This window comes from Pristis pectinata, chromosome 4 (genome assembly GCF_009764475.1).
Source record: "Pristis pectinata isolate sPriPec2 chromosome 4, sPriPec2.1.pri, whole genome shotgun sequence".
In the NCBI taxonomy this organism is placed as follows: domain Eukaryota; kingdom Metazoa; phylum Chordata; class Chondrichthyes; order Rhinopristiformes; family Pristidae; genus Pristis; species Pristis pectinata.
The window spans coordinates 2,198,862-2,217,201 of NC_067408.1; the positions used below are offsets into that span (position 1 = coordinate 2,198,862).

At 44.6% G+C, this 18,340-nt stretch overlaps 1 protein-coding gene across 1 annotated transcript in view; it reads left to right on the plus strand.

Moving 5' to 3' along the window:
* mgat4b (alpha-1,3-mannosyl-glycoprotein 4-beta-N-acetylglucosaminyltransferase B) overlaps positions 1–18,340 on the plus strand; it is a 258,918-nt gene that overhangs the window by 147,143 nt on the left and 93,435 nt on the right. Inside the window, exon 4 of the mRNA XM_052015206.1 lies at positions 8,693–8,826. Within this exon, the coding sequence (XP_051871166.1) occupies positions 8,693–8,826 (134 nt within the window). The remainder of the gene's footprint in view (positions 1–8,692; positions 8,827–18,340) is intronic.

Here is an 18,340-nt window from a genome sequence, read left to right on the forward strand (position 1 = left end):
CCTTCCTTGCTATACCCTATATTCCTCACGGGCCCTGTCTGAACTTTGCTGCTTATACCTCACGTATGCTACCTTCTTCTCCCTAACAAGTCATTCCACCTCTCTCATCACCCACAGTTCCTTCACCCTGCCATTCCTTCTCTGCCTCACCTGGACATATTTATCCCTAACATCTTGTATAAGATCCCTGAACATCGACCACATCTCCATGGTACATTTTCCTTCAAAAAGGACATCCCAATTTACACTCCCAAGTTCTCTCCTTATAGCCTTGTAGTTAGCCCTTCCCCAATTGAAAAACCTCTTGTCCTGTCTGCACCTGTCCCTGTCCATGACAATTTTAAAGGTTATGGAGCAATGGTCACTGTCCCCCAAATGCTCACCCACCAATAGATCCTTCACCTGTCCCGGTTCATTTCCTAAAACTAGATCTAACATGGCATTCCCTCTAGTCAGCCTGTCAACATACTGCGTCAGGAATCCCTCCTGGACACATTTAACAAATTCCGTCCCATCTAAACCTTTGGCACTAAGCAGGTTCCAGTCTATATTTGGGAAGTTGAAGTCTCCCATTATAACAACCCTGTTATTTTTGCTTCTCTCCAAACACTGCCTGCCAATCTGCTCCTCTATATCTCTACTGCTACCGGGGGGCCTATAGAATACTCCTAGTAGAGTAACTGCTCCTTTCTTGTTCCTTAATTCCACCCATACGGACTCTAGAGATGTTCCTTCTACAACATCCATCCTTTCCACAGCCATAACAGTGTCCCTGACCAGTATCGCCACCCCTCCTCCTCTTCTCCCCTCTTCCCTATCCCTCTTAAAACACCGAAAACCAGGAATATTCAATATCCACTCCTCTCCTGATGCCAGCCACGTCTCAGTAATAGCCACGATATCATAGTCCCCCATACTTATCCAAGCCCTCAGTTCATCTCCCTTATCCCTGATGCTTCTTGCATTTAAGTAAACACACTTCAGTCCATCTACCTTACTACATTTATAGCCTGTATTCTGCTTCTCCTTCCCCAAAGCCTCTCTACCTGTTTGATCTAACTTTTCCCCATCCCCTTCTTCCTCTGACCTACTCCTCCGGTTCCCTTCCCCCTCACAAACTAGTTTAAACCCTCCCGAACCACCCTAGCAAATCTCGCCACAAGGATATTGGCCCCCTTCTGGTTCAGGTGTAACCCGTCCTCTCTGTACAGGTCCCACCTTCCTGAGAAGAGATCCCAATGATCCAGAAATCTAAAACCCTCCCTCCTGCACCAGCTTCTCAGCCACGCATTTATCTGCCACCTCCTCCTATTCCTACCTTCACTATCACGTGGCACTGGCAGCAATCCCGAGATTGCTACCCTTGAGGTCCTGTTCCTCAATTTTCTGCCTAGCTCCCTGAATTCACTCTTCAGGACCTCATCCCCCTTCCTACCTATGTCGTTGGTGCCAATATGGACCACAACTTCTGGCTGCTCTCCCTCCCACTCAAGAATTCTGTGGACCCGATCAGTGACATCCCGGACCCTGGCACCTGGGAGGCAACATACCATCCGGGATTCATGCTCACTGCCACAGAACCTCCTGTCTGTTTCCCTGACTATCGAGTCCCCTATCACTACCGCATGTCTCTTTCCCACCCCTCCCTTCTGAGCAGCAGTACCAGTCCCAGTCAGGAGGGCCAGGGCAGCTTGGCTGTGTGGATTCAGAATTGGCTCACCCATAGAAGACAGAGGGTGGTGGTAGATGGAGCGTATTCTGACTGGAGGTCGGTGACCAGTGGTGTTCCGCAGGGATCTGTTCTGGGACCCCTGTTTTTTGTGATTTGTATAAATGACTTGGATGAGGATTTGGAAGAGATAAGATATCTTTATTAGTCACATGTACATCGAAACACACAGTGAAATGCATCTTTTGCATAGAGTGTTCTGGGAGCAGCCCGCAAGTGTCGCCACACTTCTGGCGCCAACATAGCACGCTCACAACTACCTAACCCGTACGTCTTCTGTTGAATGTGGGAGGAAACCGGAGCGCCTGGAGGAAACCCACGCAGACACGGAGAACGTACAAACTCCTTACAGGCAGTGGCCGGAATTGAACCCAGGTCTCTGGCACTGTAAAGCGTTATGCTAACCACTACACTACCGTGCCGAGGGTTAGTAAGTTTGCAGATGATACGAAGGTTGGTGGTGTTGTGGATAGTGTAGAAGGTTGTTGTAGGTTACAACAGGATATTGATAGGATGCAGAGCTGGGTTGAGAAGTGGCAGATGGAGTTCAACTCGGAAATGTGTGAAATGATGCACTTTGGAAGATCGAATTTGAAGGCAGAATGCAAGGTTAATACAAGGCAGAATACAAGGTTACAAGATCTTGGGGTCCATGTCCATAGATCCCTCAAGGTTGCTGTGGAGGTCGATAGGGTTGTTAAGAAGGCACATGGTGTGTTGGCCTTCATTAGTCAGGGTATTGAGTTCAAGAGCTGCCAGGTAATGTTGCAGCTCTAGAACTCTGGTTAGACCAGAGTATTGTGTTCGGTTCTGGTCGCCTCATTATAGAAAGGATGTGGAAGCTTTAGAGAGGATGCAGAGGAGATTTACCAGGATGCTGCCAGGATTGGAGAGCATATCTTATGAGGATAGGTTGAGTGAGCTCAGGCTTTTCTCTTTGGAGAGAAGGAGGATGAAAGGTGACTTGATAGAGGTGTACAAGGTGATAAGAGGCATAGATCGAGTGGACAGCCAGAAACTTTTTCCCAGGGCGAAAATGACTCACACGAGTGGTCGTAATTTTAAGATGATTGGAGGAAGGTATAAGGGGGATGTCAGAGGCAAGTTATTTTTTACACAGAGAGTGATGGGTGCATGGAACACACTGCTGGTGGAGGTGGTGGAGGCAGATACATTTGGGACAATTAAGAGACTCTCAGATAGACACATGGGTGACAGAAAAATGGAGGGGTATGTTTGAGGGAAGGGTTGGATAGATAAAATAGCAGGATAAAATATAGACAACGTTGTGGGCCGAAGGGCCTGTACTGTGCTGTAATGTTCTATGAATGTGTTTGCTGATGCTACCAGGCTGGGGGCCAGCATGGGTTGTGAGGAGGATGCGGAAAGCTTCTGGGAGATATAGGTAAGATACCTTTATTAGTCACGTGCATCGAAACACAGTGAAATGCATCTTTTGCGTAGAGTGTTCTGGGGGCAGCCCGCAAGTGTCGCCACGCTTCTGGCGCCAACATTGCATGCCCACAACTCCTAACCCCTACATCTTTGGAATGTGGGAGGAAACCGGAGCACCGGGAGGAAACCGATGCTGACTTGGGGAGAACGTACAAACTCCTTACAGACTGTGGCAGGAATTGAACCTGGGTCACTGGCGCTGTAATAGCGTTACGCTAACCGCTACACTACCGTGCCTGCACTAGATATAGACAAGTGTAATGAATGGGTGAGGACATGGCAGGTGGAACTTGTGAAGTTGTCACAGAGTCATACAGCACGGAAACAGACCCTTCGGCCCAATTGGTCCATGCTGACCAAGACACCCATCTAAGCTAGTCCCATGCAAGGCATTGACTACATCCTCTTTATTTATGGAGACTTGTACTAAACTTTCATCTTCCTCTTCACTGAACTCTCCCACAACAAAGTTGACTCCCCTTGTGAATACTGATTTTAAAAAGTATTCATTTAGAACCTCATCTACACCTTCAGGCTGCATGCATAGATGATGCTTGTTGTCCCTGAAGCATCCTACTGTTTCCCTGGTAATATTTTGTCCTTAACGTACTTATAGATGTACCTTCCTGTCTGCAAGTGATATTTCGTAACTCCTCCTTGCCTTCCTAATTTCCTTTTTAAGTGTCTCTGTACACTTCCTATATTCTTGATCGGCTTTCCCCATCTTTAGTTCTCAATACCTGCAATATGCTTCTTCTTTTCTCTTTATCCACCCCTCAGTATTCCTTGGTTCAGGATTCCTTCTACCTGTCACTGCTGGCTTTCACTATTACAGGAACATGATGACCCTGAACTCTTGTTGCTCCAATACTTCCCACTGTACAGATGTAGACGCCTGAAAGTAAATGCTCCCAGTCTACTTTTACCAGGTCTTGTCTTATTTTAATGAGACCTCAATTCAAGACCTTTATTGCTGATCTGTTCTTTCTTCCATAACCACATTGATACATACAGTTGTGGTCACTATCTCTAAGATGCTCCCCCACTGACACTCCCGGCACCTTGATATGGGGTTCTACAAGGAGTATATGGGGATGATGCTCCGCCTGCCTCAGTGTCTAGGACCAGGAGTCACAGTCTCAAAATAGGAGACTGGCCGTTAGGGACAGATGAGGAATTTCTTTACCCTTTTGAATTCCTTATCCAAGTGGGCTGTGAGGCCTGGTTGCTGAGAATATTCAAGGCACAGATCAAATTATTTTTGGAGGTATCAGAGTCTCGGGTTAGGGAAGTGGTGCTGATCTTACTGATTGGCAGAGCTGGTGTGAGGGGCCAAATTGCCTCGTCCCACCTCTTTGCCTTTAATCCTTCTGTGGCTTCACTCATCGCTCGTTTCCCAGCCCCACAACCCTCAGTTCCACACTCATCCAATTCTGTCTCATTGTTAAAGAGGCATTTAGACTGACACTGACTTTAGTAAGGTGTTTGACAAAGTCCCTCCTGCTAGGTTGATCAGGATGATTAAGATGCACGGGAACCACGGTGAATTGGTAGTTTGGATTCGGAATTGGCTTGACCAAAGAAGACGAGGGTAGTGGTAGAAGTGTGTTACTCTGACTAGAGAGAGCTGGATAGAGGTCTCTGGCTGGCTGGATAGAGAGGTAAAGAAGGCATGTAATATGCTTGCCTTCATCATTAGGGGCATAGGGTACAAGAGTCAGGAAGTCATGATGTAGTGTATAAAACTTTGGTTAGGCTGCACTTGGGGTATTGTGTGCAGTTCTGGTCATCCCATTACAGGAAGGATGTGGAAGCTTCAGAGAGGGTTCAGAAGAGGTTTACCAGGGTGCTGCCTGGAATAGAGGGGATTAACTTTAAAGAGAGGTTGTACAAATTTGGATTGTTTTCCCTGGAGCAGCGGAGGCTGAGGGGAAATCTGGTGGGAGAAATGTCAAATATGAGAGGACCTGTATTTAAGGTGAGAGGAGGAAAGTTTAAAGGAGATGTGCGGGGCAAGTTTTTATTTACACAGAGAGAGGTGGGTGCCTGGAATGGGCTGCTAGGGCTGGTAGTGGAGGCAGATACGACAGTGGCGTTTAAGAGGCTTTTAGGTAGACGTGAATCTGCAGGGACTGAAGGGATATGGATCATCTGCAGGCAGAAGGGATTTAGTTTAATTTGGCATCATGCTCGGCACAGACATTGTGGGCTGAAGGGCCTGTTCCTGTGCTGTTCTGTTCTACGTTCACAAAAATAGGCAGGGAATGGAGGGATATACACCATGTGCAGGCAGATATGCAATTTAAATTGGCATCGTGCTTGACACACACATTGTGGGCTGAAGAATTGTTCCTGTGCTGTGCTTTACTGTTCTATTTACTGCTCCATTTTAATTGTTTTGCTCTCAGCAACCATTCCTTCAGCTGCCAGAACCCATGCTCAGGAAATCCCTTGCTAAGTTTGACCACTTCACTTCCCTTTGTCAAGCGGCATCTGAAGGCTATCTCTTTAATCACTTGCATAGTCACCTCCCCTAATATGCTGCTTAGTTAAATTTTCCCAATCTCCTGAGTCTTTGGGCATTTAGTTACATGAGAAGATGTTATTTAACTGAAATTTGTTATTGAAGGTTGCATTCTGAGTGTGCCCGTAAGCTTAGTTTCTGTGTGTGGATGTCAGTCGAAGTGATGGATGCATTGTTTTACAAAATTGTTCATAATTGGCGTAGTGGGTAGCTTGGTCTTTGTCTTTTCTGAAGGAAATTGTTCGTAAGTTTCATTCTTCCTTCCTCCAAAACAAAACTCCACATCTGCAGCAAGCAAGATGACCCATGATTATTCCTGAGTGAGACCATTGAGGTTGTTTACTTCATCAATTGTTCAGAGCATGTGTAATAGAGTTGTACAGCATCGAAGCAGGCCTTTTGGCCCATGATGCTGACCACCATGCCTGCCTATACTAATCCCACCCGCCTGCATTACTTCCACATCCCTCTATGTCCTGCTCGTTCAAGTACTTGTCCAGATGCCTCTTAAGTGTTGTTACTGTTCCTGCCTCCATCACCTCTTCTGGCAGCTCATTCCAGATACCATCTACTCTGTGTGTGGAAAAACTTACCCCTCAGATCCCCTTTCAACCTCCTCCCCCTCACCTGAAACTTCCCCCTCTAGTTTTATACACCCTGACCATGGGAAATGGACTCTGGCTCTCTACCCTATCTCTGCCTCTCATCATTTTAAATATAGGAACACGTGGGTACCTGGTGATATTCATTGTGCATCTCAAAATGCCCTTAAACCGAGTGACCTGCCGGACCCATTTAGAGGGCAGTTGGAAGTCAACATCACTGGGGTGGTTTGGACTCACATCAGCAGGGCCAGTTGAGGGTGGCAGGTCTCCTTCTGTGAGAACACAAGAACGTGGAACTAGAGTGGGGAGTCCTCCTAATTAATGTACGTCAGATATCTTTGTTAGTCACATGTACATCGAAACACACAGTGAAATGCATCTTTTGCGTAGAGTGTTCTGGGGGCAGCCCGCAAATGTCGCCACACTTCCAGCGCCAACATAGCATGCCCACAACTTCCTAACCCGTAGGTCTTTGGAATGTGGGAGGAAACCGGAGCACCCAGAGGAAACCCACGCAGACACGGGGAGAACATGCAAACTCCTTACAGACAGCGGCTGGAATGGAATCTGGGTCGCTGGCACTGTAATAGCGTTACGCTGACCACCACATGTTGAGACTCTTCATCAGTACTTCATCAGGAATCCTGATGAAGTGTCTCAACCCAAAACATTGACTGTTTATTTCCCTCCATAGATGCTGCCTGACCTGCTGAGTTCCTCCAGCATTTTGTGTGTGTTGCTCCAGATTCCAGCATCTGTAGAATCTCATGTCTCCTGTTTAATATATTGTTTATGGGATCTTAAGAAAATGAAATTGGATGAGGAGTAGGCCATTCAGCCCTTAAGCCTGCTCTACTACTTAACAAGATCGTGGCTGATCTTCTGCCTTCCTGCCCTATCCCTTGATTCCACAAATATCCTGACATGCACTGATCTCTGTTTTAAATACAATCAGTGATTAACCCTCCAGAGCCCTCTGGGGAAGAGAATTTGAAAGATTCACCACCCACTGAATAAAGAGGTAATGATTTCATTCCTTAGAGTCTGCATGTTATTTTGAGTCTGTGACCCCTGGTTCTAGAACCCTTAGCCAAGGGAAACATCCTTCCTGCATCTGTCAAATTTTGTACATTCCAGTGAGGTCACGGCTCACTTTTCTAAACTCTGAAGAGCAGAGGACTCGCCTACTTAATGTCTCCTCGTATCAGAGACGTGCCATTCCAGGGACCAGTTTTGTGAATCTTCACCTAACTTAGTCCATAAAAAGTAAGAAGCCCAAAAAAGGTTACAAAAAAGGATAAAAGGTGTTGTATCATTGGGGACCCATATAATTGTAGTAAGATATATTATTCTAGTCTTGCTAGTGAATTAGTTCCCATAGGGCATTGGTGAACTAGTTGGTTGGGAATAGGATTTATTTAGTAAATTGGTTTATTATTGTCACAGGTAAGATCAGATTTCTTTATTAGTCACACGTACATTGAAACACACAGTGAAATTCATCTTTTGCTTAGAGTGTTCTGGGGGTAGCCCGCAAGTGTTGCTATGCTTCTGGCACCAACATAGCATGCCCACAACTCCTAGCCCGTATGTCTTTGGAATGTGGGAGGAAACCGGAGCACCCGGAGGAAACCCACACAGACATGGGGAGAACGTACAAACTCCTCACAGACAGTGGCTGGAATTGAACCCAAGTTGCTGGTGCTGTAATAGCATTACGTTAACCGCTACGCTACCAGGGTACAGTGAAAAACTTGCCTTGCATACTGCCAATACAGATCCTTTCACTACAACAGTGCATTGAGGTAGTACAAGGGAAAACGATAACAATGCAGAATAAAGTGTTACAGTTGCAGAGAACGTGCAGGCAGACATAAGGTGAAAGGGCCATAATGAGGTAGATTGTGAGGTCAAGAGTCCATCTTATCGCACTAGGGAACCTTCAATAGTCTTATATCAGTGGGATAGAAGCTGTCCTTGAGCCTGGTAATACATGCTTTCAGGCTTTTGTATCTTCTGCCCGATGGGAGGGGGGAGAAGAGAGAATGTCCGGGGTGGGTGAGGTCTTTGATTATGTTGGCTGCTTTACTGATGCAGCGAGTTACTTGAATTTAAATTCCCGAGCTGTCATGGTAGAATTCAAACTTGTATCTCCAGGGTAATAGCAGTGGGTTCTAGGTACTGGTCCAATACATTACTGATTGTGCCACCATATGCTGCCCTGTACTCTACATGTACACAAGAAGGGGAGTGAACCTGAGCCATCCAACTAAAAGTATGTTTGTACTATTTTATTCACTTTGGGTTGTTGGTGGATTCTTGATGTATGATCTGCATTGTTGATGAAATCCTGATCCATTTTCCATCGTGTGCCCACAGTTTCGATAGTGATGGGAGTTCCCACTGTTAAGCGCGAGGTGCACAGTTACCTGATCGATACCTTGAACTCACTCATTTATGAACTGACCCCTGAGGAGAAGCAAGACTGTGTGATTGTCGTACTCATTGCAGAGGTGAGTAAAAGCCCTAATGTTTAAGATAGCTGAGGGATGACCTAACTGAGGCAAAAACAGAAGGTTTCCATTTGAAGAAATAGCAAACTATTCCCCCTGTTAAGGGGCTTTAGGAGAAGAGTAAATAATTACCAAGACTCTTGATGTCTTTTTCCTAAAATCAGCTTGTGTCATCAGAACTAAAGTGAAAAATTGAGATATGAAACAGGAATGATTGCATTCTGGGTGGGTTTGACAAGGTAGATTTTGTGAGGGTGTTTCTGGAACTAGGGCCCATAATTTTAGAAAAAGGGATTGTCCATTTTAAGGCTGAGGTGAAGAGGAAGTTCTTCTTTGAGGGTTATGAGTTTTGAGAATTCCTTCTTACCAGATCACTCCAGAGGTTGGGTCATTGAACATATGAGAGAAACAGAACGTTGTACCGTGAGGGAGTGGAGGGTTATGGGGAACTGGCAAGGAAGTGGATTTAAGGTCCTGAAGTGATCAGCTGTTGTTTTATTGATCAGCAGAGCAGGCTCAAGGCATCCTCTACCTGAATATTCAGGCTCCTTAATTTCAAAAAGCTATATCAGGTCACCCTTTGATCTCTCAAGAAAAAAATGATCCAGACTCGTCACCATATAACCTCAAGTCCTGCACCCTCTGCAGTGACTCTCCAACCTTTCTATGATATGGCAACCAGAGCCATGTAAAATTCTCCAAATGTCAGCTCGTCTGTGTTAGCTGCATTTACCATAAAATTTGTACTTTCTAAGTCAATCCCTCGGGAAACATGTCCAACAAACAAATTCGAAACCGATGCAGGTAACAAATCTATGTAAACTTTGATATAATCTACTCCACAATTTGTGTCATTTGTACATCATTTGTGTCATTATCAGGGGCTGTTAAAGAAATGAGACTGTGAGATCAAAAGTAATTAAACTAGTCAGTTAAGGCTGAGGCAGGAATGAAGTTATTTCTCGGATAATAGAATGTGACATAGTTTTCCATATTTTCTGATGAGATCTTGCCCAATTTGCATTTTTTATTCAAAAACATAATTTGCACATACAATTTGTAAATATTCAATATGGTACATACCTGTGTTGCCATGCATAGGGCAAGATTTGCATTCTATCAGCGTGTAATCAATTTTTCTTCCTTGTGCGTTCCATGCGTGAAATGTCTAAGGGGTTTTATATAGGTTTCAGCATTTTTGTGTAGTGGCAGGAAGCACTAAACTGTGGCCATTCCCCCTTGGACCTCTCCCCCTCACCCCTAGAGCCTTTCCATCAGATGCACCACCCTTCAGGGTAACCCTCAAGTGCATGTTCCTGTACTTGGAACATGCCATTCAATCATGGACACTCCTTGCACAGGGTAACCAAATATAAAATAACATAACATGCCTTAATGACCAACACCTGGTAGCTCTGACATCCACCATCATGAAGTGCTTTGAGTGGCTGGTCATGGCACACATCAACCCCAGCTTCCCAGACAACCTTAACCCAGTGTAATTCACCTACCACTAAAACAGGTCCACGACAAATGCCATCTCCCTGCACCTACACTCATCTCTGGAGTATCTGGATAACAAAGACACCAACATCAGATGCCTATTTATTGACTACAGCTCTGCCATAATTCTAAATAAACTTATCTCCAAACTCCAAGACCTGGGATTCAGCACCTCCCTTTGCAACTGGATCCTTGACTTCCTGACCAAAAGACCGCAACCAGTGAAGATAGGCAGCAACACTTCTGGCATGATTATTCTCAACTCTGGTGCCCCACAGGACTGTATCTTGAGCCCCCTACTCTACTTCCTATACACTCACAACTACGTGGCCAGATTCTGCTCTAACTCCATCTACAAGTTTGCGGATGACATCACCGTAGTGGGTCATATTTCAAGTAATGAGATGGAGTACAGGAAAGAGATAGAGAGCCTAGTGGCACGGTATAATGACAACAACCTTTCCATCAATGTCAGTGAAACAATAGAGCTGGTTGTCAACTTCAGGAAGTGAGGGGGGCACACGCCTCTGTATGTATCGGTGGTGCTGAGGTGGAGATGATTGAAAGCTTCAAGTAGTGTGTAAACATCACCAGTAGCTTGTCCTGGTCTGACCACGTAGACACTAGGGCCGAGAAAGCTCACCAGCGCCTCTACTTCCTTAGGCTGAGGAAATTCAGCATGTCCCTGTTGACCCTCACCAATTTTTATCGATACGCAGGAGAAAGCATCTGATCCGGATGTAACACGGCTTGGTACGGCAACTGCTCTGCCTGAGACCGCAAGAAACTGCAGAGTTGTGGATACAGCTCAGTACATTACGGAAACCGGTCTCCCCTCCATGGACTCTGTCTACACTTCCCACTGCCTCAGAAACGCAGCCAACATAATCAAAGACCCCACCCACCCGAGTCATTCTCCCTTTTCTGCCCTTTGGTCAGGTATAAGACATAAAAGCTTGTAAACCACGTGCCACCAGGCTCAAAGATAGTTTCCATCCCATTGCCTTTTTCTACATTTGTTGTACCATCGGTTCAAGGCACTCTCCGAGAACGAGTCAGTGCGACTCCTGCCTCCTCCTCAAACGTGAAGCAATCGAGAGGCTGTTGCCCGGTCACTCGGTGTTCAGCGGCACCTGGACCCTAGACTGTGGTCCTTCCCCACAGAACCCTTGCAGAAAAGATGCACTTTGGGTCCGAAGGGTTAGGAGAGTGAAGATGATGTGGAGCAAGAACACCGGCATGGACCAGATGCGGCAACTGTCCTGTTGTTGGCATTACATGCATGCAGCTTCCCTGTCCCCTCTATCCTTTTAATTTTTATTATAAACCTTACTCATACTTTTTTCTAAATTGTTATAGACTTTGCTTCAATAGAAAGATCTGGTAAAGAGAACCCTGTTCTAGTTTGTCCTGCAGGAATGAGATTTTTTGGAACTTCCATGTGATACTCCCAGGTATTTGTGCACTTCTTATTAATTGTTGGAGGTATATAAGATTGTGAGGGGCATAAACAGGATGAAAGCACATAGTTCTTTTTCCCAGGGAGGGGGGTGCTAAAAACAAGAGGGCAGAGGTTTAAGATCAGAGGCGAGAGATTTAAAAGGGACATCAGGGGCAGCTTCTTCACGCAAAGGGTTGTGCGTATTTGGAGTGAGCTGCCAGAAATAGTAGTTGAGGTGGGCACTTTAGCAACATTTAAAAGCCATAAGTCCAGGGATAGGAGAGGTTTAGAGGGCTATGGGCCAAACACAGGCAGATGGGAGTAGCTTGCTGGGCAACACCGTCAGCATTGATGAGTTGGGCTGAAGGGCCTTTTTCCATGCTGTATGCCTCTAATTGAAACAGCTCTTTCCTCCTCATGTCTTCTCATAAAGTTGAAAGCATTTGTTGGATCCCTTTCTCCCCCCTGGTCTTGTGAAGTTTTTGTCGGCCTTTATTCACAAATATAGTTCCTAATTTGTAAAACGCCACTTAGGCTTTTCTATAGTTCCAATATTCTGACCCTTTTCTGGCTGAAACTTCTACTTGGCCTGGCCAGGTTAGACGTAGGGATGTTGTTTACCCTGGGTGGGGCATGTAGAACCAAGGGTCACAGTCTCCAGATAAGGGGTTGGCCGTTATGGCAACGATGAGAAGAAATTTTTTCACCCAGAGAATGGTGAATCTTTGGAATTCTCTACACGAGGGCTGTGGAGGCTCGGCCCCTCAGTATATTCAAGACAAAGACTGATATGTTCTTGGATGTTATGAGAATTGAGAGATTTAGGATTAGTGCAAGAGAGTGGCACTGGGTAAAAGATCAGCCGTGATCTTATTGGATGACACAGGCACAACACCATCCCCATAATCTGTTTACAAAGTCTTGATTTTAAAGCACATTTTATCTGGGTACTTAACATACGAAAATGGAGTAGGATGGCTGGCCCTTCAAGCCTGCCCTGCCTTTCAACATGATCATGGCTGGTCTACCCCAGGCCTCAATTCCTCCACTGTGCCAGTTCACCATTGCTGTCAATTGCCCAATGATCCGGCCTCCACCACCCTTGGGGGCAGAGAATTCTAGAGATTCACCACCCTCTATGAGAAAAAAATAATATATTCCTTCGTTTTAAATGGCTACCCCTTATGTTCTAATCGTGTAACTCTGTCCCCTCGTTTGAGTCTCAACATCTACTTCATAATGCCTGCTTAGGATTTTAAAACAGTACTTGCAGGGTGGGCAGAAGTGAATAGGCAGCTTTGTCTATACCTGTACAATTTATTCTGCATTGAAGCCAATGGAAATGAAGAACATGCAGAGCGTAAGGACGGGTTGACAATTCATGGCAGTCTGTTCTCTGCTGTGCCTTCTGCCTGCACCACCCACAAGTTGTTCCACATGGAACCTGTTGTATGTGAGGATGAGGAAAGAGTGCAGATGTCAGGAAGTGAGGTTAAAGTGAAATAGCATGGTGTTTTCCCAACATGCCTCCTTTGGAATTGTATACAAATTATTTGTTGAACATTTGTGGGTGGTTAAATGATTTAATTGTTTTGTAAAATAGTGCTATTTAGTTAAAGTCCAGACATAATTATACAGACAACTCTGCAGGGGTTCAATAATTAGCAAAAGTATTGAGCTGGTGCCAGCATTAACTTCTACAGTCAGCCTCTTGCGGTTATCTGTGATACTGAACTATTAAGTATGGCAGAGAAAAGATTGGCGTGGGAGAGACTCGAATGAGGAGACATAATTACAAGATTAGGTGTGGTCATTTAAAAACAAGGTATGTTCCAGATGAAGGAACAAGTTTAGAAAAAAAAATTGCTAAGAAGCATTACTTCAGAAGTTCCCTGTCTGGTGAAGCATTTGTTGTAAACTTTTCCGATAAATGGAGGTCCAGGTTGACTAGTATGGTGACGGTTTGGAAGCCTGACTAAGGTAAATCTGTTCCATGCAGTGACTCTGAGAATTCAGGTGTTAGGCAAAGCTGTATTCCCAGGAATTTGGAAGCAGGGACCTGTCAGATTATGAGCAATGTCAGTCAGTAGGAACAGGGTTAATTGGGCGGGAAAAGACAAGTTTGGACATGGGCATTTCAAATTTGGAGGGTGAGAGGTGTGCTGGAGGGCATTGTAGCACCAGAAAAAGCCTCCACAAACCATGATGTGGAGAATTTGAGGAGGGATGGGTGGGGGTGGTGGTGGGAGGGAGTAGGGATGGGGATGGTAGATGCATTTGGTCTGAACAAATGAGGAATATAAAATCAAGAATTTAAAGAGCTGATGACAAATATGGCTGGCAGTGGAGGGGGGAAACTGAGGGCAGAAGAGCCAGCTGCTCGACATGGAAGGGAGTGAAATCATCTTTCGTTTCCTCAGTAAAGACTTGCAGCCTGAAATACAACTGGATCCCACAACATCTCAGTACCTGTGTCCCACAGAGCATGAAAACTCTCACTTCAGTTCTCCCGAACCTAGGGGCTCTCCTCAGATTCTTCACCATCAGTCCTGGCAGTATTGTAGAAAACTCAAAACTGCCGATTCTGGGCTCCAAAACCTCGATCCTGAATTTTCCAGTGACCCTTTCTCATGTCCTGTGGCTTCACTAAATACTCCTGCACCCAGTATAGTCCATTCCTCCAAATTCAGCTCCACATTCACACCTTTCCCAGTCATCCCTTGTGAAGCAAGTATCCATCTATGTCTGTCTTAAAGGTAGTCAAAGATGCTGCTTCCACTGCCCTTTGAGTTCCAAAGACTTGTGACACCTGGGGGGGGAGGGAAAACACCTCATCGTTGTCTTAAATGGGCAACCACTTACTTTTAAACAGTGATCCCTAATTCTAGGTTCTCCTGCAAAAGGAAAAGCCTTCTCCACATCCATAGATAAGATGAACTCATGACCTCACAATCTACCTCATTATGACCTTGCACCTTATTGTCTGCCTGCACTGCACTTTCTCTGTAGCTGTGACACTTTACTCTGCATTCTGTATTGGTTTACCTTGTACTACCTCAATGCACTGTTTAATGAATTGATCTGTATGAACAGTATGCAAGACAAGTTTTTTCACTGTACCTCGGTACAACTGACAGTAATAAATCAATTCAATCTTGTCATGACCCCTCAGGTGTTTCAGCCAAGTTTCCTCTCACTCTTCCAAACTCTGTTAAACACAAACCTACCCTGTTCAAACTTTCCTAAAAGATGACCTGGATGTTATATATTAGTGTAGTAAAGCTTCTTTGAATTATTTCCAACGCATTAACTTTCTTCCTTAAGAAAATCAGAACTGCACACAGTGCTCAATCAGTGCCTTGTGTACCTGAAGCATAACCTCTCTACTTTTGTACTTCATTCACTGGCAATAAACAATAACCCTGTGTTAGCATTACTAATTACTTGCTGTATATTAGTGAGGCGGTATCCATCACCAAGGACCCTCACCATCTGGGACATGCCCTCTTCTCGTTACTACCATCGGGGAGGAGGTACAGGAGCCTGAAGACCCACACTCAACGATTCAGAAACAGCTTCTTCCCCTCCGCCATCAGATTTCTGAACGGTCCATGAACACTACCTCATTATTCCTTTTTATACGACTTATTTATTTTTGCAATTTATAGTAATTTTATGTCTTTGTACTGTACTGCTGCTGCTGCAAAACAACACATTTCACGTCATTTAAGTCAGTGATAATAAAACTGAACTCTGATTCTGACCTGCGTATACTGGTCCCTTTCAAATTATTCACCAGATTGCACAGATCCTTCTGCTTGTCATAGTCTGCAATCTCTCACCACTTAGGTTGTGTAGTTTTCATTTATCCTGCCAAAAATGGAGAGGTTTCCCATTTTCCACATTACACCATTTGCCAGATCTTTACCCACTTAATTGTCTTGGAGTTTCTGTACATCCTTTTTCACAAATTACTTTCCTATCTATCTTTGTGTGACAAACACATTAATATACTTGCCTTCATCCAAGTTGTTTTGTACAAATTGTAAAAGGTCTTTTCATCCTGGCCCCAGAACATGGCAGGAATTCCTCAGGGAAGTGTCCTAGACCCTTCCATCTTCAGCTGCTTCCGTTACAAATTCAGAGGTGGGGATGTTGGCTGATGGTTGCACGATGTTCAGTTCCATTTCTAACTCCTCAGTAAGTGAAACAGCAAGACCTAGACAATATTCTAGTGACGTTCATGCCACAAAATTCATGAGTGATTGACCTTCAACAGCCACATCCAGGATTCCTTGATGTCACACTTGGTCGAATGTTTCCTTGATGTCTAGGGTTTTTCTTTCTCACCTCACCTCTGGAACTGAGCTCCTTGTTCCAGGCTTGTACTAAAGTTACTCCAACCCATGCTAATGAGCAACTGATATACATTTTCATATTTTGTCATTTTGCTTTGGAAGAAGAATCATGCTTCTGGGGGCAGGATTAAGATTAATGTACGCTCATCCCCCAAAAAATGTTTGTTCTTTACTGAGCTGCAGTTAAGTGAATGGGAGATGCCTTGAAGGAAATAATGTGCCTGCCATACATCCCTACTGAAGGAGAATTGAAATCCTCTCCATTGAGTTTTAATAGTTTGTTTTTCACCTTTGTTAGTTCTTTCTTGCAACCTGCTGTTGCTGTCTTTAGCTAGATTCCTTGCTGTGTGCCTGGTGTGTGTTTTTTTTCCTGTTAGTTTCTAAGTGACTATGTTCTATATCTCCTAGTGAAATAGAGTTAACTGTTTTGTCAAACTGTGCTTATTATTTTTAAATCATTTACTCTCTCTGATTTTCACTTACCCTTAATGATGCTAATTGATGCCAGGAATGGTACTATTGCCAGCAGGAACCCCTTGTGCACCTAGGATATATTTGATTGATCTTAAAAGTTGAATTATAATCTGACAGATCATTTAGAGCAGCAAATTTTAATCGTGCTTTCGACAATTTCACAAGCCTTTAACGAGAATGTTACTGAATAAAGATTTGACAGTGAGGCATAGGAAGATAATGGCCAATGACCAAAGGGTTGATTGGAGAACTAAGTCTCAAGAAATGGAAGACAGTTTTTGGGATTCATAATAAATGATGAAGGAATTCATGGTTGATGTACACTGCAACTCCACATCTCTTGGTTGCTTTACCTTAAAATCTATCAATCTTGTAACTTTTGATTGATGTCACAACCACTCCTCCCGGCATCCAGTCTTCACTGTGGAAAAGTACTGTCTGATTTCATTCTTAATTTGGTTGCACACTTAAAAGGGTTAGTGTTAGTGATGATCCAGTCTGTTTATTTGCTTACAACTTGTGTTGGTATGACCTTATATTGGGTTCTTGATTGGTTGGCGGGGGGGGGGGGGGGGGGGAAACGGTTAAGGATTACGGGTAGAAGGTGGGAGAATAGGGTTAAAGAAATCAGCTATGATTGAATAGCGGAGCAGACTTGATGGGCCGATTGGCCTAATTCTGCTCCTTTATTTTATTTGCCCATATCTTATCTGTGGCAAGTTGGCACATTAGCTCTGCTGGCACACCACTGTGTTCCTCAAGGTAGGATTTAATCCTAAAGAATCACGCTGAGCCTATTAAAGCTCGACTTTATCTCCCATATCATACACTTGCAACAGAAAAAGCTGGTACAAATACACATCTTCAACTTTTCTCTGTTCCATTTCCGTTTATTTTGTGAGTTGTCTTTGACACCAACAGAGGCAATGATTACACTGAATGATTTGCATTTCTACAATGACTTTCACCACCTCAGGACATACCAGCACAACTTGCAAGCAAATAACTAGACTGGATCATCTGTTTTGAGTTAAAAACAGAAAATGCTGGAAACACTCAGCAGGTCAGGCAGCATCTGTGGATGTGGTTTTTCTTTCTCGTCTCTGCCTCCAGCTATTGTTCACCTGCCACTATCTCCCAACTCCACACCCGCTCCCCTTCCCTATCTGGCACTACCTCCCGGTCATCTTACACCCCCTCCCCAGTCCACCAATTGACTGGGAATATTTTCTTGCCACTCCCCTTCTCTTTATGCTGGTCATCTCGCCTCGCCACTCTATCCTGATGCAGGGTTTCGACCTGAAACATCGACAATTTCTTTCCTTCCACAGATCATGCTCGACCTGCTAGGTTTCTCCAGCAGATGTTTTGTAGCATCTGTGGAAAGGTTGGATTGGATCAGTTTATTATTATAGTAGTGTAGTGGTTAGCGTAACACTATTACAGCGCCAGCGACCCAGGTTCAGGCCACTGTCTGTAAGGAGTTTGTACGTTCTCCCCGTGACTGTGTGGGTTTCCTCCGGGTGCTCCGGTTTCCTCCCACATTCCAAAGACGTGTGGGTGAGGAAGCTGTGGGCATGCTGTGTTGGCACCGGAAGTGTGGCAACACTTGCGGGCTGCCCCCACAACACTCTACGCAAAGGTGCATTTCACTGTGTGTTTCTATGTACATGTGACTAATAAAGATATCTTATCTCTTATCTTATTTGTCACATGTACTGAGGTACAGTGAAAAACT